This window comes from Triticum urartu, chromosome 3A, assembly GCF_056163025.1.
Source record: "Triticum urartu cultivar PI428250 chromosome 3A, HENAU_Tu73, whole genome shotgun sequence".
Taxonomy (NCBI): Eukaryota; Viridiplantae; Streptophyta; class Magnoliopsida; order Poales; family Poaceae; genus Triticum; species Triticum urartu.
In genome coordinates this window covers 148,928,716-148,952,047 of record NC_141875.1, presented here as the reverse complement: position 1 = coordinate 148,952,047, position 23,332 = coordinate 148,928,716, and the positions used below count along the sequence as shown (strand labels likewise).

At 45.7% G+C, this 23,332-nt stretch overlaps 1 protein-coding gene across 2 annotated transcripts; it reads left to right on the top strand.

Annotated features, from left to right (window-relative positions):
- The first annotated feature begins 6,492 nt into the window (after nucleotides 1–6,492).
- On the top strand, nucleotides 6,493–11,109 carry LOC125543359 (uncharacterized). 2 transcript variants are annotated; one of them, XM_048706679.2, is made up of 5 exons: nucleotides 6,493–6,787; nucleotides 7,569–7,667; nucleotides 7,791–9,263; nucleotides 9,522–9,639; nucleotides 10,215–11,109. In XM_048706679.2, the coding sequence occupies exons 3-5, from the start codon at nucleotides 7,800–7,802 to the stop codon at nucleotides 10,841–10,843; spliced, it is 2,211 nt and encodes a 736-aa protein (XP_048562636.2). In that variant the 5' UTR covers nucleotides 6,493–6,787; nucleotides 7,569–7,667; nucleotides 7,791–7,799; the 3' UTR covers nucleotides 10,844–11,109. The 2 variants fall into 2 exon arrangements, with proteins under 2 accessions (XP_048562636.2, XP_048562637.2); XM_048706680.2 differs by lacking the exon at nucleotides 6,493–6,787 and adding an exon at nucleotides 6,798–6,921.
- The last annotated feature ends 12,223 nt before the right edge of the window (nucleotides 11,110–23,332 follow it).

The window sequence follows — 23,332 nt, the reverse complement described above, 5'->3', positions numbered from 1 at the left end:
TCTCAAATGACCCTGCAACCAAATACAAGAAATCTCTTGTGTCCCCAACACACCCAATACAATGGCAAATTGTATAGGTGCACTAGTTCAGCGAAGAGATGGTGATAAAAGTGTAATATGGATGGTAGAAATATATTTTTATAATCTGAATAAATAAAAACATCAAGGTAGAAAATAGTAAACGGGCACAAAAATGGTGTTTCAATGCTTAAAAACAAGGCCTAGGCTCCGTACTTTCGCTAGTGCAATCTCTCAACAATGCTAACATAGTTGGAACATATGATTATCCCTCAAAGTGTAACGAAGAATCGCTCCCGAGTTCCTATTAGCGGAGAACAAAAGATAGGAATTGTTTGTAGGGTACTAAACCACCTCAAAACTATACTTTCCGTTCGATCTATTCGAGAGTTCATACTAAAATAGCGCAAAGCTATTTATTTCCGTTCGATCTATCCTAGAGTTCATACTAGAATAACACCAAAGCATATTCATATTCATAATACTCAATCCACACAAAGAACTACAAGAGTGCCCCAATATTTCTATCGGAGAAACAAGGACAAGAACGTGCATCAACCCCTATGCATAGATTACCCCAATGTCACTGCGGGAATCCGCAAGTTGAGTGCCAAAACATATATCAAGTGAATCAATACGACACCCCATTGTCACCACGAGTATTCAATTGCAAGATATATATCAAGTGTTCTCAAATCCATAAAAGTATTCAATCCGATGACAATGAGATATCAAAGGGAAAAACTCAATTCATCACAACAAGATAAAAGAGGGGAAAACACCATATGATCCGACTATATTAACAAAGCCCGCGATACATCAAGATCATGACATCTCAAGAATATGAGAGAGAGAGAGAGATTAAATACATAGCTACTGGTACAAACCCTCAACCCCGAGGGTGGACTACTCCCTCCTCATCGTGGTGGCTGCCGAGATGATGAAGATGGCCACCGGAGATGATTCCCCACTCCGGCAGGGTGCCGGAACGTGTCTAGATTGGTTTTCGGTGGCTACAGAGCCCTGCGGCGGCGGAACTTCTGATCTAGGTTAACCCCGAGGGGTTTCGGAATTTTGGGAATTTATAGTGCAAAGAAGGGGTACGGGAGGCCACCGAGGTGGGCACAACCCACCTGGGTGCGCCAGGGGGCCTGGCACGCCCTGGTGGGTTGTGCCCCCCTCGGGGCACCCCTCAGGTGCAGCTCTGGCCCATTGGGTTCCTTATGGCCCGTAGAAAATCCACAAAAAGTTTCACGGTGTTTGGAGTCCGTTTGATATTGATTTTCTGCGATGTAAAAAACAAGCAAAAAACAGCAACTGGCGCTGGGTCAATAGTTAGTCCCAAAAAATGATATAAAATTGCTATAAAATGATTGTAAAACATCCAAGAATGATAAAATAACAGCATGAATACTTTATAAATTATAGATACGTTGGAGACGTATCAGAATCCAACAACGATATTGAGTCACAAATGCATGCTCAACATACATACTTACAGGAAAGTGGCAAGCTCATTTTGGGAAGTATAGTTGACATCTCTAGGTGCCAACAGAAAACAAAATTTTGCAGCATGACAAGAACATGACCTCACTCGTAGAGTGGGAAGATCAAAACAGTAGTAGGAGTTTTTGTGCGGGTGAAGCACACTGATATGAAATTCCAAGCCAAAATTGCAGTAATTGGCATGCAAGTCACTTCGGTGGTATCAGCAAAATCCCACGCAATAAACTTGGAGCTATTGTGCTATAGAAGTTGCATATACATGAAGCAGTTGTGCTAACAGACAATCTTACACTTGCAAAGGCTGCAACAATAGGATATCCTAGGCTGGATCTAGGGCACTGGGAAATCAAAAGCATGCTTTCAGATTTATGTATAATAACATATCCGAAATTGATACAAGCAGAGCTGGACTATGTAGAGGTCAAGGGGGGAGGGTGTCCCCAGCCTTTGGATCAAGTCGGAAGATTTGTGGGGGAGGGGGAGGGCTTAGATTGGTTTTTTTATTATCCCCCGCCAAACACATTTGTCTTTCGGCCCCTCCCTTGGCCAATTATGGTCTTGCTCCGCACTAGATACAAGTGTATCATATCCATAGGAATCACAACATTGAAGCTTATGCATTGCAAAATTGGCAATCATGTGGGATATTTTAGCTTTTAAAAAAACATGATAAAAAAACCCATCCTTCTTCTCAAATGAGCCACTCGGTTGCGCTCTTCACCACCCACACGACCATGGCGACAGTGACCTGATCCAGGAAAACCTCTTGGTCGTGCTACAGAAGGTCGCCCTATAGTTCCTCGATGCCTCCCAAAGGACACAACATTCATTATCGGAACTAGAGTTCGAGTCCATCAGCATCGAGGTGTTGGCATCCATGGTACGCGACCACTACTCCAAGAACTTGCGTCACCACAAGGGTTTCGAGGGTGACATGCGCAAGATGAACCTCTCCCTCGCCAGCGGTATGGGCATGCACTTAGGAGACCAAGTTGGCTTCCAAGAGGACGCGGTCTGGTACGAAGGTGCGAGGCGTCTCCGTCGATTTCCTCCTCGCACACCTTCACACCCACCCCAGGCCCCAACTCGTCATCACTTGGGATACTCGGGAGGGCTGGATCGACGCGTTGGGCCACCTCACCGATGAGCAGCATCCCGTCACACAGATGGAATGGGCCGCCAACCACACGGATCCTGATCTGATTGTCACATGTTGGGATGCCAACGGTGGCAAATCTTCATGCTACGCAATGATAGTCGTCGGTTGCTGAGGACGGACGTCTGCCATCTGGTGTGCGTGCAGTAGCCTGTGCACGAAGAGGTTACATGTGGTAGCGTCAAGTGCCGATGGGTCATGGGCGCAGCGGTGCCTCCTTGTCGGTTTTCCGACACGATGACATATGTCAAGCTAGTTCACACCAAGGACATCGGGGCAATAGTCTCGAGGCTGTTGTGGTGGTCGTAGGTGGGTTTGTGTCGGTGTGGACTCACAGCCAACTTCGATGGCCCGGGCAGCGATCTAAGATGGGATGACGCCCCACCCATACACTAGCGCCATTTGACCTGGCGTGGCGTACTAGCTGACGCGGCTTTCAAAGATTATTAGGGAGGTGATTGGGGCACTGCTTCAATCCCGAGGTGAAAACTTTTTTTTCTGGCCTTTATTTATGGGGCTTAGCAACGATGAACATGTGTCGTTACCTTGATGATTTGCCCCTTAACACACTTTTCTGTTCAAAAAGAAGAAGGAAAGGGATCACGTGTTCTTTTAACGTCCGAGTGTTTCCCTGCACAAAACTATGAGCACTACTGCTCCACTTCACCAGCGCAACCAAATTAAACACTTGGTCAGTACTAATGCCTATATTTAACCTTTTTTTGGCAGGAGTACTACGCGCAGTTGATGGTGCAGCCAGTGCCACAGCTTACAGCAAATAAATAAACTGAATCCACAATGAGGGACAGACAAGGAGCGGCGCCTCCATACAGAGCGTACAGGCGTACACGCAGGCGATCGATCAGCACAGCAGCAGAGCCGTGGCAAGTGGCACGCCGCACGCACCGACCGAGTCGGCAACGCAGCGCAAGACACACGTGCGGACCTGCGCTGCCCACCGCGCCGGCCGCGCATCCAAGTCAAGTCAAGAAACCACGACAGACGAGAATGAGACGGCGCATATGCGTAGCCGGAGCCTCCATCCTTCCGAGCTCGCTCCTGCCTACTGGAGTGGAGTATGTTTGGGACGCACATGCATTTGTTTTCCTTTCTTGTTCTATTATTTAAATGTAGCGGCGTGCACATGCATTCCTCGGGTCTCCGTTTGACAACGGCGAGTGACGCCTGGGCGTGCTGTTGGCAAGGAGAAAAAAGGAAACCACGACGAACGTGTGCGCCTCTCGCATCGAATGATTGTGTTCTTGTCTCGTCTCGACGCGATGTGCTGGCCTGGCCGTCGGTCGTCTCCTACCCCAGGACTGTGCTGAGTTTGTGTTAGGGCATGTACAATGCATAGCCTTAAAGTGATGTCCCGCATGCCATGTAAGATCGGATATGACATAAAGTAGGTTTAGATAGGAAAGCGGAATCCTTTTCAGAAGGTGGATGCTTGAAGAGAAAAAGTATGGTCCGGTGACAAAAGCTGAAAAAGTTAGAGTGAAAAGTAAAGATGCATGTGTATTAAAATCTTTATTTTCTATTTTTTAATAAGGCCTACTAGTGATAGCTTGCATTGAAAAGAAAAAATTAATGTAGATGCCTCAAATTACTTTTTGTCATGAGGCATATGCATCCATATGCCATTATTGTGCATGTCTTTATTAACAGTAGGTAGTGCTCCGATTATTTTGTGATGGTCTTCCCAAAAGAGATTTGTCCTGGCACATAACAGACCTACGGGGGTGTGGGTTTACGAAGTGCTACTAGTAGAGTATAATTCATGTGCATTTGATATATGGATTCATATATTTTATGGAGGAAAATATCGTGTTCTTAATTCATTGTCACGTCACTCATGCACCTAGTAACTGACCAACTATCATAATCCAGGTGACATGATACAAGTGACAAATCTTATGGAAACACTAAAAATCTAAAGTCAGATTCTTAGGCATGACAAATCAGATGTTTTTCATGACAATTTATATTGGCATGATAATAACAAATTTAGTGTGTAAGGGCATCTCCAATGGTGCCCATGACCGATTTTTCTCCCGCATCCGTTCAGGATAAAGGGGACCAGTCCACAAACATGGATGCAGGAGGTCACCATCCGAGGCTACCTGCATACATTGAAAACTCTTTTTCAACAAACCAGATGAAATTCACGCAAACACGGTCAGATTTCATACAAACATGACAAATTTCATACAAAGCAGACGAAAACAGTTACACTTTGGACATATTTTAACTAAAAGGGTAAAACTATGTGCACATATAGTCTCGCGGAGCTCCACTCCCACGACACGGATACACTACACTAGTCTACGGCTGGCCGCGGTGGACCCCTTGTCTTTCCCATGTCCGGCAGTACGCTAACCACTGTTAGGAATCCCGGAGGCATATTCTTCCCCCCATATCTTCTCTATGTCGGGCTACGCCGCTCATTGGAGTGGCAAAGAGGGTGCTTCGGCCGGAGGGGAAGGTGTTTCCATGGAGTCCAGACGGGTGTATCCAGGATGGTCTGAGATAAAGACCGGACATGTCACCAGCTGCGCAAGCAGGCGACGCACTAGCGGTGGCCTTCATGGGATACAAATGGTGAAAGAAGGAGATGGGGAACATCGGAGTGGTGTGATTCTTGCCCGGCGTCTGACCTTGTTTAAATAAAGGGCGGACTGAAGGAGCCTTTTCGGTGTTGCGTTTAATGCCGACCCAATTATGAACGGACGCGCGGCCGGAGTAGGTTTGTTTCTCGGATTGCACGCGGGTTTAATGAAGGCGTTTGAATGCAGTGAGGAGACGTGTTCAGCTGGGCGTGCAACGGGCAGCGCTCTCGGCCGGCGTGCCGCTTCAGTGACAAAAACAGTGAGAGGTCGTCTCCGCCGCGAGCCGCCTTCAATGTGAAGCGACGTGCTCTACAGCGGCATGAATGCGGCAACTGGGCAACGAGCGGGAAGCACACGCGGACGGGGAGGGGGGCAGGTTTTTGATGGGTCAGGGCGATCAGAAACGAGGGTGACAGCGGTCCGCACACCCGCAAACCTCCACACATTTGTCTCCGCGGGAGAAAATATGTTCGGGCCACGCAGCCAAACGATACATGACCGCGTTGGATGACTTCGGCGGTCCGGACGGATGGGGAAGCTTAAGGGTTGGCGTTGAAGATGTCCTAACCATGACAATTTTCTGACAGAAAAATAAACTGATACGAATTTGCCGTACTGGCAAGTTAAACTTCCCATTTTAAAAAACATAATTTGTCATAAAAAAACTTTTAATTTGTCATGATCAGAAAAAATCTGACGTTCTGTTGTGCAGTGGAGTCCCAATCTTATTGGGAAACTACTGAAGCTCGCCGAGTCCAGTTATGAGTGCACAATCGTGTGCCACCGAAGAGAATTTAGAGAGCGGCTAGGCCTCGGACAAGTCTCGGATCTGCGTCGCTACAAGTGCATGCGATCGGCGCAGTTGCGTCCTTGCGGTGTTTATAGTTCGTACGTATACGTATTCATCGTCTTTGCTCGCATTACCACATGAAGACAAGAAATGGTCTTGCAATGTGGACAAGTATCCAACTGATGCGACATTCCATTTAGTTGGGTGATGGCCGTGTTTTATTCATTCGCTCACGGGACGGATACCAAATCATAATGCGATTGCAAAGTTAATTATACTGGAGCAGTGTATTTTGTGGTCGTCTGACAGGGCGGTCCCACGGACGCTGATTGAGGCGGCGAGCGATGGCGATGGCATCGTCATCGTCGGCTCGGCAGTTTCCCGGTCAAAGTAAATGAGGCCACCACTCTGCGGCCACCTGCCCCCCTCTCCTCTCCTTCTCCGCGTTCCCACATCAAAAGACAGGACAAATGGCTGAGCTTTTCTCATGGGAAGGAGGGAGGGAGGGATGCCACTAGTAAACTGCGTCGCTGCAGGGGCTCACATGCCGCCGCAGTAGTGGCGACGCAGTAGTCGTAGTCCCGCACCTTTATTGCTTCGGGCAGTACAGATCTTGGGGATCCTCCACGCACCACTCGTACTCGCGCCAAACCTCGGAGGGCGGCAGCACGCCGAGAAGGAGCCCCCCCGCCTTGCAAACACCTCGAGGTGCCCATTTGTTTCCTCTCTCTCTCTCTCTCTCTCTCTCTCTCTCGTTTTGCTCTAGAATGCCGAGGATGGCGCCCCAAGAACTCTAGGGTTCCCGGTCCTTCATTTCCGCTCCCCCCCTTCAAAGTGTTCTGGTAAATCCTTTCTCCTGGCGGCTCTAGGCTCTGAGGTTGTTCAGTTGGGGCGAGGCCGAGAAGAATGTGTGGTTGCTTGGTTGCGATTTCTTAGGCCGTTTTTTCTGTATAGTTTGCTAGAGTATTTCCGTGCAGTTGAGAATATATTATAGGCTAATTCGGTGCGTTTTGGGCTGGCTTATTTTGACTGTTTATTTACTAGGGTTTTCGATCTGTTCACTTTGACCTCAGGGCAGTTATCAAAATGACCTTTTTATTCCAACTACCACCCCCTGGCCACCTCCATCTCCTTTTTTCCTTTTTATTTACTTTCATGTGGGTGGAAAGCAGGGCACTGCTTGTGATGAATTACCTGTTGCTGACATGATGCCTGTGAAATTTGAGCACCGGTGAAGGCTAGCTGGCTGGTCAAGCCGCAGATTTTCCGTGGGCAAAATAGAGAAAAGCCACCCATAGCTTTCTTCTGTAACCAATTTCTTCAACTGCTTGTCCTTGCATATTTAATTAGTCAGCAGTCGCTATTCCTCGCAAAGCGAGAAACTTGGAAGATATCGTAGTATATATATACAGCCAAAAGCTCATAATTTTTATATGTTTCTTTCTTCTGAGTTGTACTGATTCATAGGTTCCTCTTTGTTCCTATCCAGGATCTCCAGTCCACAGTCAAGACAGGCATCGAGTCCTAAAGGAAATAAGTTCGTAAATTGGTATATGTTTCATATGTTATAGGGAAGAGTCAAGATAATGTAAGTAGCTTTCTTTCTTTGTTTTGACCAGGAAATTATGTTTGCTCACTTGAATTTGTGTATGATATATCGTCTGACCATTTTAGTGTGGTGCTTATTCGTTCCTTTGTTTGTTTCTTTCAGAAAAACAGAATGCCTCAAGACAGTTTCAGATCAGTGGTTTGCAGGTCCCTTTCAAAGAGTCATCCCTCCAGCTCCAGGAGCAAAGATGGCGGCTATCCTGAAAGGACTCAGTGTGATGCCCCTTATGTTGTTACACTACGACCCACAGTCTGCCGAAGCTGCCAAAGCCAGGATTGGCGCCCCTCGCAAAGTAACCGGGAGGAGAGGTCCATCTTGTCACAAAGAGATTATGTGATGGGTTCCACACTCTCGAGGCATTTTGCCGAGGACCTCCTGAGAGGCGCTATGGACCTCCAGGACTCCCTTGTCATGCTTGAGAAGTTCCAAACAGTGTCACAGAGCATGCGGCAATCGACTAAGCAGAGAAGGCCAGGGAACGGCGAGGAATCATTGGACGTCACTGGAATCCGTGAAGCACTCTTCGAAGCATCAATCGCCAAGAAGCTGGTCCCTGGAAGTGTCAGCAGTAGATTTGATGGGCAACTAAGGAATTCTACCGACGAGCTGAAGAGAGTGATCAAGGACAGCCTTTACAGGGCGAAACTCTTGTCAGTGGCCTCCAATGGTGAGCAGCTGGCCTCCTTGAGTCAGTCATCACGGAGCACACCAAACAGTACCGCCGTATCCAAGTCTACTAAGGAGAAGAAGGTGGTGCCAAGATCATCATCCTGTCCACCTGTGCAACCTGACAAGTCCAAAACCCCAAGTTTGGTACCAACAAATAAAACCCCGAGTTTGGTAGCAAGGCTCATGGGCCTTGAAGGTTTGCCCCCACACAAGGGAAATACCACCAAGAAAGACGAGACACTCAAGACAGTAAGTTCACCAAGGGCACAGTTTGATATTGACATGCCTAAGTCAAAACCATCACCAGCAGAAAAGCTACCAAGACAATCGTTAGGAAAGGACTCGCAACGTAAGGGGAAGGCAGGGCAAGAGATGATGAAGACAATTCAAGTCAAGAGGCTTTTAAATACCATGAATTCTGATGAGCACAAGGTCCAGCAGTGCAATGTTCAGATGAATTTTCCTTATTTTCATGAGGACACCCTTCCTTCGCAAGATACCTCTGCGGCTACTAAAGTTGGTTCAGCGAAATCAATCCAAAGAGAACAAAGGATGGGCCAAGCTCAAACCAAATCCCCCAAGGATGTGAAGGTTGTATCTCATATAACTCGAAAGCAGCGCATAGAACAAAAAACTGAGATCAGCAGTAGAAGCAGCAATAAACAGAAATATCATTTGCCTGATAGGAAGGGAGAAAGGAGGAAGGATGTGAAGGCTACGGCAGCATCAGCATCTCACAGTAATGCTAAACTAGTGAGAAAAACTGATAAGAAATCGGTTGCATCAAGTAGCAATCCTTCAACATGCCGTACAGTGAAGCCAATCTTACGAAGAACACATGGCAGTTCCAGAGAGAAGATAGTGTCAAGTAGAAATGTTAACAACTCAACTATTGATGACATTGTGGTAAGCATCCTTCACTATATAGCATAGCCTGAAAATCTTTCATGCTATCTGAGACACGAAACTATTTTCAAGCTGGTAAAAGAATGACCACAAAGCGAGAACCTTTTGAAATCGAAATCTTCAGATTCATAAAATAAGTATTGTTTGAAAGCTATTAAAATATTAGATTTTAGGCGTTTCAGTTAAATCAGATGTACCTTGAATGAACTGGTTGGTTCAAACAGTTTTTTCCTCAGACCTTTTTTGCTCACAATGCAGGCATATGAGGTGCACAGAGAGTTCATCAAAACTGATTGTCCATCCACAGAACATAGTGCGACACCTAGCGATGAAAGCTGCCGGAGTGCTGATTGGGACACAGAACCTTCCATCGATGGTAATAATCACCAAACCTTTTGTTCTTCTAAAAGCATTTTCATCGGTTCTGTTTATATCACTGTTATCAGAAGGCCAAAAGTAGGAATGACATCCAATAGTTAACTCCAATCTACTGCTGCTATGTGAATGAACTGGCCAGAAAGGAATTACAGTTTACTTCCAGGTGCCTTGGTTTGGGTTTACAATGAAATGGTTCACACAAAGCGCTACATCGACTGCTGATTTATACTGTTGTACTGTTTTGAGAATAAGTTTCACATAGCAATTAGCGAATTTGGTGATATTGAATTCAAGTAGACAATCTTACAATTTTATGGTCAAATTTAAGAATATTTGACTGCACGGTTTCTACGATGGCCTATATTTAGCGACAAAGGGGGTACCATGTTTTTTTAGAAAGGAGGATTACCCCTGGCCTATGCATCATTCAGATGCACACAGCCATTTATTAAAAAGGATTACCATGATTTTGTTTGTGGGTTACATATTAATATTTCCTGATGAGAGGAATTAATTGCTCTCCCTTGCAAAAAAAAAAAAAGTTCTGGCACTAACAATTCCTTTTCATGGCAGACGCTCATGAAGATTTTAGCGGATCCAGTGAAGCTTCACTAATTTCCAGCCAAAGCAGCCCACCAATAAACAGAATACCAAAAAAGGAAGTTGAAATAAAAAATGAGATGAGTTTGCTTCTCCTAAGCAACAAGTCTTTCGTTAACCAAGCAGCACAGCTCATAGGCATTGACGCATACAATTATGACCATTTGATCGAGCAATACAAGGATACCGGAAAGGCTGAAATGGGAGACCGTGAACTCTACACAGACATAGCAATGGAGCAACTGGAACGAAAACACCGTCAGCAGAATAGCCTGTATTACACTGGATTCAAGACCCAGAAATGCGGAGCAACACCGTACTTCTCCCTGGAGGCATTGCTAGGTGATATCAGCGATGGGACTCAGAAGCTGAAGAGCTATACCGACGACAAAGACGGCCATGACACTGGCACCAAAGACAGCATGTCCATGAAGCTGGAGAGGGATCTCGGATGCACGGACCCGTCGATCAACAGCGCGTGGGACATGGGGTGGCAGGACTGGATCTGCATGGAGGAAACAGAGTGCTGGGTAAGGGACGCCGGGGAGGGCGTTCTGTCCTTGCTCATCGAGGAGGTTGCTTTGGAAATGCTGGTAAACTGACCAGAGAAAGATGGGAAGTAGGAGAGATTCTTGCCCTGTCGTGGAGATTTAGCTGTAGTCTGTACATCATTGGCACAGCTCGTGCTTTCAGTTGCTTTTTCTGTAGGAGTTGCTCACATGTGTTTTCCTGATAGGGCTTTGCCTTGGTTCAGAAACTATTGTAATCTGTGCATAACTTCATAGCAAGATGTCCTCATAGTTTATTTTTGCAATACTTGTGACAGACGATTTCTTCCGCTAATTATTTGCCATAGATATCATGACAACAGGACAACCTTCTATTCATGTATGAAGAGAGAAAATGAGATGAGTGTTTATCTTCTCTTGACAATGCCAAAGAGATGAATCGATCATGTCTAACTGAAGATAATGTACTTTTTACTATGCTACATATCATCCTTTAGTTACACATTTCTTAATTTGCTGTCAAATGCTATGTCTTTTTATACTCATGAGCATTAATCCCTTGAGATGGTAATTACAGATAAGTTTCTATGTTCATCTCCGCGGCATATTGCTACTTTCGGGAGCATGTGTTTCCTTTCTAAATTTCGACCATTCAAATTTTGGACCCGACCAGTAGTACCAAAGGATTGTTCTCTGTCACTTTCGGGCCGGTTGCCTTTTCCAGAGCAAACAAAATGTTGTCTGTGTAAACAGACTCTCTCATCACGTAGAATTGTTGTGAGCTAATTTTTGAGTGAATTTTTAGATTATAGAGAGCAGAACCTTGTATATTTTGAAGGCTACCCCACTAGTAGAAAACATGCCTTTGGTTGGGGTCTGACCAGCCCATTAGTCTCGGTTCAGTCACGAACCGGGACACACGCCCAGGTGCCCGGCCGGGCCTCGGGAGGCATTTGTCCCGGTTCGTGTGGATCCGTTTGTCCCGGTCCGTGTCTAGAACCGGGACAAAAGGGGGGCCTTTAGTCCCGGTTCCAGCCACGAACCGGGACCAATGAGGTGGCTATATATACCCCATCACCGCGGCAAAGCACTCCACAGTGCTTTGTTTTTTCTGGCCGGCGAGGGGAGAGCTTTGTGGTGCTCTAGCTTACCTCCTATGCACATGAGGTATTCGATGAAATGCCCGAGCCACACTAGTTAAGTTTTCTCCTCTCGAAGCTCGACCTCCAAACTCCGTTTTCCCCGAGATTTGTCTAGGTTTAGCGGTCCGTCACGCCTCGTCCCTGTCTTCACCGTCGTCGATCGCCCGCACTGATCTCGTCGCCGACACCATCGTGGTGAGCCTCTTGTTCTTATCTTCTTTCTGAAAGATTTTTTTTTACTTTAGATAGATACTTGTCTAATTTTCTTACTTTTATTATTGCTTGTTATTATATAGTGCGATGGTTTTGGTATCCGCCCCCGTCGGCCCTCGTCCTGGCTATGACTCGGATGTGGTATATATGATCTTTTATAACTATTTGGTTCATTTATTGTTTATGACAATTATGCCGACCAACGTGGCATAGATTTTATTTATCTAGGAGGTAGTTGAACAGGAAATTCCAACCGACCCTTTTTGACGAGAGGTTAAATTTAGTTGACGAAAACAATTACTTGAAAGAAAAAATATAAAAAATTGAGAAGGAGAAGATGATATTGGAGCTGCATGTTGCGGATGTCGTCGATGATCACAAGATCAAGATGGATGCAGTGCGGTTGAAGATTAGAAAGATTAGAAAATATACCATTCATCCCGATGCTTGGTATTATTATGCCATTGGATCAATTGTTACCTTGGTTGTGATTATGATCACATTTGTTGTTGCATTGAAAGGTTTTACATAGTTTCAATGTATGGTTTAATTAGATGCTCTGGAGAGCTATATGTTGTTCAATGAGAACTATGTATGTACTTTGGTTTTAATGTGACGATGAACTTCTATTAATTTGGTCACTTATCTATCCATGTGAATCTGTAATGGTTTTTGACACACATAATTATATATAATGCACACAGATGAACCGTCAATGGATGTACGATGACATACACACCTCCGAGTACATTAAGGGCCTGCATAATTTTCTGGAAGTGCCTGAGGAAAACAAGCAGAATGGTTTTATGTGTTGTCCATGCCCTATATGTGGGAATACGATGTCTTACTCTGACCGGAAAATCCTTCACACCCACCTGCTTTATAAGGGTTTCATGCCACACTATAATGTTTGGATCAATCACGGAGAATTAGGGGTTATGATGGAAGACAACAAAGAAGAATAGGACGATGAGAACTATGTGCCCCCTGAATACGGTGATGCTGCAACGGGGGAAGCTGCTGAAGATCAAGAAGAACCAGACGATGTGCCCAATGATGATGATCTCCGCCGGGTCATTGTTGATGCAAGGACACAGTGCGAAAGTCAAAAGGAGAAGCTGAAGTTCGATCGCATGTTAGAGGATCACAAAAAGGGTTGCACCCCAATTGCGAAGATGGCAACACAAAACTTGGTACCGTACTGAAATTGCAGCAATGGAAGGCAGAGAATGTTGTGCCTGACAAATGATTCGATAAGCTACTGAAAATATTGAAGAAGAAGTTTCCAAAGGATAACGAATTGCCCGACAGTATGTACGCAACAAAGAAGGTCGTATGCTCTCTAGGATTGGAGGTGCTGAAGATACATGCATGCCCTAATGACTGCATCCTCTACCGCGGTGCATACGAGGATTTTAACACGTGCCCGGTATGCGGTGCATTGCGGTATAAGATCAAACGAGATGACCCTGGTGATGTTGACGGCGAGCCCCCCAGGAAGAGGGTTCCTGCGAAGGTGATGTGGTATGCTCCTATAATACCACGGTTGAAACGTCTGTTCAGAAATGAAGAGCATGCCAAGTTGATGCGATGGCACAGAGAGGACCATAAGAAAGACGGGAAGTTGAGAGCACCCGCTGACGGGTCGCAGTGGAGAAAATCGAGAGAAAGTACTGGGCCGAGTTTGTAGGTGACCCAAGGAACGTATGGTTTGGTTTAAGCGCGGATGGCATTAATCCTTTCGGGGAGCAGAGCAGCAATCACAACACCTGGCCCGTGACTCTATGTATGTATAACCTTCCTCCTTGGATGTGCATGAAGCGGAAGTTCATTATGATGCCAGTTCTCATCCAAGGCCCTAAGCAACCCGGCAACGACATTGATATGTACCTAAGGCCATTAGTTGAAGAACTTTTACAACTGTGGAATGAAAACGGTGTACGTGTGTGGGATGAGCACAAACATGAGGAATTCAACCTGCATGCATTGCTGTTTGTAACCATCAATGATTGGCCCGCTCTCAGTAACCTTTCAGGACAGACAAACAAGGGATACCACGCATGCATGCACTGTTTAGCTGACACCGAAAGTATATACCTGGACAAATGTAGGAAGAATGTGTACCTGGGCCATCGTCGATTTCTTCCGACCAACCATCAATGTCGAAAGAAAGGCAAGCATTTCAAAGGCGAGGCAGATCACCAGGAGAAGCCCGCCATGCGTACCGGTGATCACGTACTTGCTATGATCAATGATTTACACGTAATCTTTAGAAAGGGTCCTGGAGGACTATCTGTTCCGAATGACGCCGAGGGACACGCACCCATGTGGAAGAAGAAATATATATATTGGGACCTACCCTATTGGAAAGATCTAGAAGTCCGCTCTTCAATCGACGTGATGCACATGACAAAGAACCTTGTGAACCTGCTAGGCTTCTTGGGCGTGTATGGGAAGACAAAAGATACATCGAAGGCACGGGAGGACCTGCAACATTTGCACGAAAAAGACGGCATGCCTCCAAAGCAGTATGAAGGTCCTGCCAGCTACACTCTTACCAAAGAAGATAAGGAAATCTTCTTTGAATGCCTGCTCAGTATGAAGGTCCCGTCTGGCTTCTCGTCGAATATAAAGGGAATAATAAATATGGCCGAGAAAAAGTTTCAGAACCTAAAGTCTCATGACTGCCACGTGATTATGACGCAATTGCTTCTGGTTGCATTGAGGGGGGCTTCTACCGGAAAATGTCCGATTAGCCATTGTGAAGCTATGTGCATTCCTCAATGCAATCTCTCAGAAGGTGATCGATCCAGAAATAATACCAATGCTAAGGAGTTATGTGGCGCAATGTTTTGTCAGTTTCGAGCTGGTGTTCCCACCATCCTTCTTCAATATCATGACACACGTCCTAGTTCATCTAGTCGACGAGATTGTCGTTCTGGGTCCCGTATTTCTACACAATATGTTCCCCTTTGAGAGGTTCATGGGAGTCCTAAAGAAATATGTCCGTAACCGCGCTAGGCCAGAAGGAAGCATCTCCATGGGCCATCAAACAGAGGATGTCATTTGGTTTTGTGTTGACTTCATTCCTGGCCTTAAGAAGATTGGTCTCCCTAAATCACGGTATGAGGGGAGACTGACTGGAAAAGGCACGCTAGGAGGGGACTCAATAATATGCTGGGACGGGCATTCTTGGTCTCAAGCACACTACACAGTTCTACAGAACTCTACCTTGGTGACCCCGTATGTCGATGAACACAAGAACAGTCTGCGCTCCAAACACCCGGAGCAGTGTGACGACTGGATTACATGTGAACACATCAGGACTTTCGGCAGTTGGTTGGAAACACGTCTTAGAGGTGACAACACTGTTTTCGATGAGTTGTACTCGTTGTCCAGGGGACCATCTTTGACTGTATTGACTTACAATGGATACGAGATAAATGGGAATACATTTTACATGATCGCCCAAGATCAAAAGAGCACCAACCAAAATAGCGGTGTCCGCTTTGATGCAGCAACCAAGAGGGGAAAGGACACATATTATGGTTACATAATGGACATATGGGAACTTGGCTACGTACATGATTTTAAGGTCCCTTTGTTTAAGTCCAAATGGTTAAATCTGTCAGGAGGCGGGGTACAGGTAGACCCATAGTACGGAATGAAAATAGTGGATCTGAACAATCTTGGGTACACAGACGAACCATTCGTCCTAGCCAATGATGTGGTGCAGGTTTTCTATGTGAAGGACATGTCTACCAAACCGAGAGAAAAAAAGATAAGAAAGCGAACACATCATACGATGAGCCGAAGCGCCACATAGTTATTTCAGGAAAAAGAGACATCGTGGGAGTGGAAGGCCAGACAGACATGTCCGAAGATTATGAAAAGTTTCATGAAATTCCTCCCTTCAAAGTCAAGGCTGACCCAAGCACCCTGTTAAACGATGAAGATTATCCATGGTTACGGCGCAATAAGCAAAGGATACAAGCAAAAAAAAGTGAAGACTTTTCTCTCCACAACTATTATGATGATGCCTTTGATCTAGAAAATCCATGTAACAGACGAGTTTCTGTATGAAACCTTGATACTTCGAAAGAGATTGTCTGTTTTGTACACGAAGTGCATCCAGTTTTTGCCGTAACCCTCTCAACTTTTTAGCACATGCTATGTGGGTGAAATGATGATACCATGCCAACTTTCAACCTTTTCAGAGTTCATTTGTAGTGCTTTTCATTTTCAGGGTCATATAGCTCAAAAATCAGTAAATGCATTAAAAATAACAAATGAAGTCAGAAAGGGTTGAAAATTGATGATGTGGCTTTGAATGGTGCATTTTGAACACACACAAAGTCTAGAGTTCAAATAAGTTCAAAAAATGAAATCCCTTTGTAACAGATGAGCTTTTGTCCGAAACCCTGATACTTCGAAAGAGATTGTCCATTTTGTACACGAAGTGCATCTAGTTTTTGCCGTGACCCTCTCAACTTTTTAGCACATGCTATGTGGGTGAAATGATGATACCATGCCAATTTTCAACCTCTTCAGAGTTCATTTGAAGTGTTTTTCAATTTTAGGGTCATTTAGCTCAAAGTATGAACTAATATAAAAAAGAATAATCTGGAAAACTTTTATGAAACTTTAATAGCAAAAATAATAAACTAAACGAATGAACTAGAAAACTTTAATGAAACTCTAATAGAAAAAAGAATGAACTTGAAAACTTTAATGAAACTCTAATAGAAAAAAGAATGAACTAGAAAACTTTAATGAAACTCTAATAGAAAAAAGAATAAACTAGAAAACTTTAATGAAACTCTAATAGCAAAAGGAATCAACTAAAAAGTTTTATAAACCTCTAGTATTATTGAAACTAAAATTATATAAAATTTATGCAACTAAAATTATCAAAGTATTTTCTGTTCAAAACATTATAAGCAAAAATAAAATAAAATAAATAAATAGAAACAAAATAAAATAAATAAGTAGAAACAAAATAAAATAAATAAGTAGAAAATAAATAAACTTTAATGAATAAGTAGAAATAAAATAAAATAAATAAGTAGAAACAAAATAAAATAAATAAGTAGAAACAAAATAAACTTTAATAAATAAGTAGAAACAAAATAAAATAAATAAAATAGCAACAATAAGTATTTTGTTGTAAATAGAAACAAAACAAAATAAATAAAGCAACAAAGAAAACAAAAAAGTGCCACATACTGGACCACCATGGCCTGAATATGACTAGAAATCCAATCATGGGCCAGGATTCAGGCCCGCAACAGGCCCAGTAGGCCCACAGGCACATAGTGACAGGTTAGGCCCGAAAGCCTACAATTGAGAGGAGCTTGAGAGGGTGGGCGCATTAGCGCTTATAAACCACTCTCGAGCTCTCTTAGCTAGCGAGGTGGGACTAAACTTTTGACGCGGGCATCACAAGGCCTTTGGTCCCGGTTGGTGGCACCAACCGGGAGCCAATGCCACCCTTTAGTCCCGGTTAGTGCCACCAACCGGGACCAAATGCCTCTGCTTCCCGCCCTTTGGACTGCTGAAAAAAGACCTTTGGTCCCGGTTGGTGGCACCAACCGGGACTAAAGGGGGGCATTGGTCCCGGTTGGTGCCACGAACCAAGACCAATGCTCTGTCTATATAAGCAACACTTGTGAAATTTTTCAGTTTCATTGCAGTCCCGACGCCGCCCACTCCTCGTCGCTGTCGCCGCCCCCGTCGCCGTGCCCTACCCTGTCGCTGCCCGCGCCCCGTGCCACCCCGACGCCGTCGCCGCGTGCCACCCCGCGTCGTCACCACCCTGACGCCGTCGCCGTCACTTCCCCGCGTCGTCCGGACGCCGTCGCCGCCCCGCGCCACCCCTGCCCCGATGCCGTCACCGCGCCGCCCACGGTCCGGCGGGCTTCTGATGTTTTTTTGTTCATATTTGATGATCATATGATATTTTTTGGGTCATATGATGTCCATGATGTTTTTTTGTGCATATGATGTTTTTTCATATGATGTTTTTTTTTTCATATATGTATTTTTATTTAGGTTTTTAATTAGTATATATCGATTTTAGATTAGTGCATTTTAGGTTAGTGTAGAGGAAAAAGTAAAATAAGGAAAAGGAAGAAAAGAGGAAGAAGGAAGAAGGAAGAAGAAGAAAAAGAAAAAGAAGGAGAGGAAAAAGGAAAATAAGAAGAGGAAGAAGGAGGAGAAGAAAGGAGAATAAGAGGAGAGGAAGAAGAGGAGAAATAAATAAGAAGAGAAAAAAAGAAGAAAAAAAGAGGAGAAGAAGAAAGGAATTTCTTCTTCTCTTTTTTCTTCTTCTTTTTTTCTTCGATTTCTCCTCTATTCCTTTCTTCTTCTCCTATTTTTTCTTCTTCGATCTTTTTTCCTCTTCTTACATGAGGGGGGGGGGTCGATATACCCCCTCCCCAATAACTTGTACATGAGGGGGGGGGGTCGCCGAGGGTTCGAGGGGCGAGGGTCGGGAACTAGGGTAGAGGTTCGAGGATCATCGAGGGTTCGAGGGTCGTCGAGGGGCCTAGGGTTCGAGGGTCGGGAAATAGGGTAGAGGATCGTGGACCGTCCGAGCGGTCGAAGGTCGAGGATCGCCGAGGGGTCGAGAGGTTGCCTAGTGTCAAAGTATTGAAGAAATCCTTGGCTTCATCATTAGCCGGAAGTAACCAGGGCATGATGGTATGAAGTTGTGTAAAGTTATTTTGGAACGGAGTCCCGGATAGGATAATTCGCCTTTTTGTACTAAGTTATGCAAAGGCCTTCCAAATAGCGATATTCGGAAGGCTCTTGCTGAACTTTGTACGAAAAAGCGAATTATCCTATCCGGGACTCCGTTCGAGAACAACTTTGCAGAACTTCGTACCATCATGCGCCTGTTACTTTCGCCTAATGATGAAGACATGGTTTTGTCGAATCCTTTGACACTAGACAAACATGACATGAGGGGGTAGAGGGTCGGGAAATAGGGTAGAGGGTCGTGGATCGCCAAGCGGTCGAGGGTCCAGATTTATCAAGAATGCCCCCATTATGGATGTGCACAAGTTGATCCAAACCCTAGAAGCGCCGCCGAGGCCACCCAAATTTACCAAGTTAAAAGAGTGTTGTTGCTGAGTCCACCCCGAACCCTCGAAGCGTTGCCGAGGCCACCCCAAACCCTAGAGAAGCGTCGAGGCCACTAATATGATTCCTTGTTGTGATTAGCTAGCTAGGTCTACATTTGCCACTAATATATCCATCTATCATGTTTGTATAATAATTGCCATGTTGTAATATTTGCAAAAACTATGGAGCACGGCCGAGACGAGGAAGCAGAACAGGTGTTGGGGGACATAATTGCAGCCGGAGCTGATGTCTTGTCGTATCTCAACGACACCGATGGTCTGGAAGGACAGGGTGAAGAAGCAGGCTACGGTTATCGAAGAATGGAGGAGGAAGGACATGATTATGATGGCTCCGGTGACCGAATGCCGGTGGAAGAAGGACACTGTGAGGACGGCTCCGGTGACCGAATGGAGTCCGACCAGGTATATATATATATATTAATTAAGCATGTGCTGACTATAGATAATTGATGCATTAATTGTTTTGGTATGTACACATATTAACTCTCTTCTTTCTTCTTTTCTAGCCCTCCGGATAGAGCAACTCTTCGGTAACAAGACGAGGCCCGAAGAAAAAGTTGCGCCAGGATGAAAGGTTCACGATCATAGCAATCGTGCGCGATGGCCAACCGATTGAACCCATCCGGACCAAGGAAGCATTTTCTGCTCAGTGCGGGGTTCTTGTTAGGGACATGATCCCGATCAGCATCCATCAATGGTATAAGCCTAAGAATGAAGACCCTGAGGTGTCTTATGTCAACGATAGGCAGAAAGATGATCTTTAGACCGCGCTGAAGGCAAATTTCACCCTACCGCCAGAGGAGGATCCGGAGAAGCCAGCTATAGAGCCATTGGTCAAGTCTCATGCTCTTAAGAAGATGGCAGATCTGTTCAGGAGGTGGAAGAATGAGCTGAAAACAAAGTTTGTCGACAAAGAAAAGACACCAGAATTCACGGGCCGGTTTGAGAAGATCAGAGATCACCGGGACGCATTTGTGGCCCACAAGACATCAGACAAGAGTAAGAAGATGTCAGTGAAAAACAAGATAAATGCTGCGAAGAAGGAGCATCACCATCGCACGGGGTCAGGTGGCTACCTCAAAGCCCGACCGTTGTGGGAAAAGGCTGAGAATGACTTGCTCGATAAAGGGGTCGAACCATAGACATTGAACTAGCCAGACCATTCAAGGACTTGGTTCTTCGGGGTTGGCGGAACCTTGGACCCTGAAACAGGGAAGTGTGTTTGGATGAACAAGCAACTGCGAATACCCGTCGCGAAGCTTCAGGAGTATATCGCCACAGCGCAGGAAGGGACGTTCGTTCCCGACAGAGAAAACGACGAGCTCACAATGGCCCTCGGGAATCCTGAGCACCCTGGACGGACACGAGGCACGCTAGGCTCCGTTCCGTGGAAGGCTGGGTTTCCGGACGCAGGCGGTTACAAATGCCAGGAGAGGAGGAGGGCAGTGGAGCAGACCCAACTGCAGGCGCTGCACGCAAGGGCAAAAGCGCTAGAGGAACGAGAAGCAGTTCACAACAAGCGACTTGCCGAAGCTACCCCACCATCTTAGCGAAAAAGCAGCATGGCTTCCACCGAGCTGCTTCAGGTGCCTGTCTTCACGGCTCCTGCTAGCTACCCCATGGATGCTATCATGGAGTCTCAACATTGCCACCTTATGAAACAATGGCAGAACTTCAAAGTCAAGGCGGCTCTCGGCTCTGTTGCACCTCCTGAACCCGGCGCAACTTTTCACTGCTGGCCAATTCCAGAAGGATATGCTAGGGTGATGGTGGATGAAATAACGGAGGGATTTGAGGAGCTCGAGCTTGACCACCCTACCGGTGAAGGGAAGACTCGGCTAGGTTCTGCTCCGGAGACTCCATGTCTATGGCGGAAGGAGCTCATCAACCTTCCGAACTGGATGCCTCCGCCTCCTCCTCCGCCTCCTCCTTCGGTGAGTGATCAGGCGGGCACTCCACCTCCTTCTCTGGCGCATGGCGGCACTCCGCCTCCTTCTTCGCCTGCGTCGGCATGCCCGAGCAGCCCGCCTCCTTGTCCGCCTCGTCAGCAAGGGCGGAAGAGAGCCGCCGCCGCTCCGGCTGCTCCGTCTCGTAAGCAAGGAAAGAAGACAGCCGCAACCACTCCGTCTACTCCGGCGTCTAGTAGTACATCCAGAGGCGGGAGGCAATTCAAATTCAGCCCATCTCTAAAGCCTCTAGAGAAGTTACCATACGAGAGGACCGTGGAGGAAAACGCGGAGATATGTCAAGCCCAAGTGAGGAAGTTCTTCGAAACACAAAGATCTAAGAAACATATGAAGAAAATATGCCCTAGAGGCAATAATAAAGTTATTATTTATTTCCTTATTTCATGATAAATGTTTATTATTCATGCTAGAATTGTATTAACCGGAAACATAATACATGTGTGAATACATAGACAAACATAATGTCACTAGTATGCCTCTACTTGACTAGCTCGTTGATCAAAGATGGTTATGTTTCCTAACCATAGATATGAGTTGTCATTTGATAAACGGGATCACATCATTAGAAGAATGCTGTGATTGACTTGACCCATTCCGTTAGCTTAGCACTTGATCGTTTTAGTTTACTGTTGTTGCTTTCTTCATGACTTATACACGTTCCTATGACTATGAGATTATGCAACTCCCGTTACCGGAGGAACACTTTGTGTGCTACCAAACGTCACAACGTAACTGGGTGATTATAAAGGTGCTCTACAGGTGTCTCCGATGGTACTTGTTGAGTTGGCATAGATCAAGATTAGGATTTGTCACTCCGTTTGTCGGAGAGGTATCTCTCGGCCCTCTCGGTAATGCACATCACTATAAGCCTTGCAAGCAATGTGACTAATGAGTTAGTTGCTGGATGTTGCATTACGGAATGAATAAAGAGACTTGCCGGTAACGAGATTGAACTAGGTATTAAGATACCGACGATCGAATCTCGGGCAAGTAACATACCAATGACAAAGGGAACAACGTATGTTGTTATGTGGTTTAACCGATAAAGATCTTCGTAGAATATGTAGGAACAAATATGAGCATCCAGGTTCCGCTATTGGTTATTGACCGGAGACATGTCTCGGTCATGTCTACATAGTTCTTGAACCCGTAGGGTCTGCACGCTTAAAATTCTGTGACGATCGGTATTATGAGTTTTGTGTTTTGATGTACCAAAGGTAGTTTGGAGTCCTGGATATGATCACTAACATTATGAAGAGTCTCGAAATGGTCGAGACATAAAGATCGATATATTGGATGACTATGTTCAAATACCGGAAGTGTTTCGGAAGGTTTTGGACATTTACCGGAGTACCGGGGGATTACCGGAACCCCCCGGGGAGTATATTGGGCCTAATGGGCCTTGGTGAGAGAAGAGGAGGGGCGGCCAAGGGCAGCCACACGCCCCCTCCCCCTCTAGTCCGAATTGGACAAGGAGGGGGGCAGCGCCCCCCTTACTTATCTTCCTCTCTCCCTTCCTTCTCCTCTCCTACTCCAACTAGGAAAAGAGGGAGTCCTACTCCGGGAGTAGGACTCCCCCCTTGGCGCGCCCTCCTCCTTGGCCGGCTGCCTCCCCCTAGCTCCTTTATATACGGGGGCAGGGGCACCCCATGGACACAAAAATTGATCTGTTGATCTCTTAGCCGTGTGCGGTGCCCCCCTCCACCATAATCCACGTCGGTTATATCGTAGCGGTGCTTAGGCGAAGCCCTGCGTCAGTAGCTTCATCAACATCGTCACCACGTCGTCGTGCTGATGAAACTCTTCCCTGAGCTCTACTGGATCGTGAGTTCACGGGACGTCACCGAGCTGAACGTGTGCTGAACGCGGAGGTGCTGTACGTTCGGTGCTGAGGATCGGTCAATCGTGAAGACGTATGACTACATCAACCGTGTTTTTATAATGCTTCCGCTTAACGGTCTATGAGGGTACGTGGACGACACTCTCCCCTCTCGTTGCTATGCATCACCATGATATTGCATCTACGTAGGAATTTTTTTGAAATTACTACGTTCCCCAACAGTGGTATCAGAGCCAGGTTTATGCGTAGATGTTATATGCACGAGTAGAACACAA

Coding starts and splice junctions, on each gene's coding strand:
- LOC125543359 (XM_048706679.2), top strand. CDS start 7,800: ATGCCTCAAGACAGTTTCAGATCAGTGGTTTGCAGGTCCCTTTCAAAG. Junction 9,264..9,521: donor CAACTATTGATGACATTGTG/GTAAGCATCCTT, acceptor CTCACAATGCAG/GCATATGAGGTGCACAGAGA. Junction 9,640..10,214: donor CACAGAACCTTCCATCGATG/GTAATAATCACC, acceptor TTTTCATGGCAG/ACGCTCATGAAGATTTTAGC.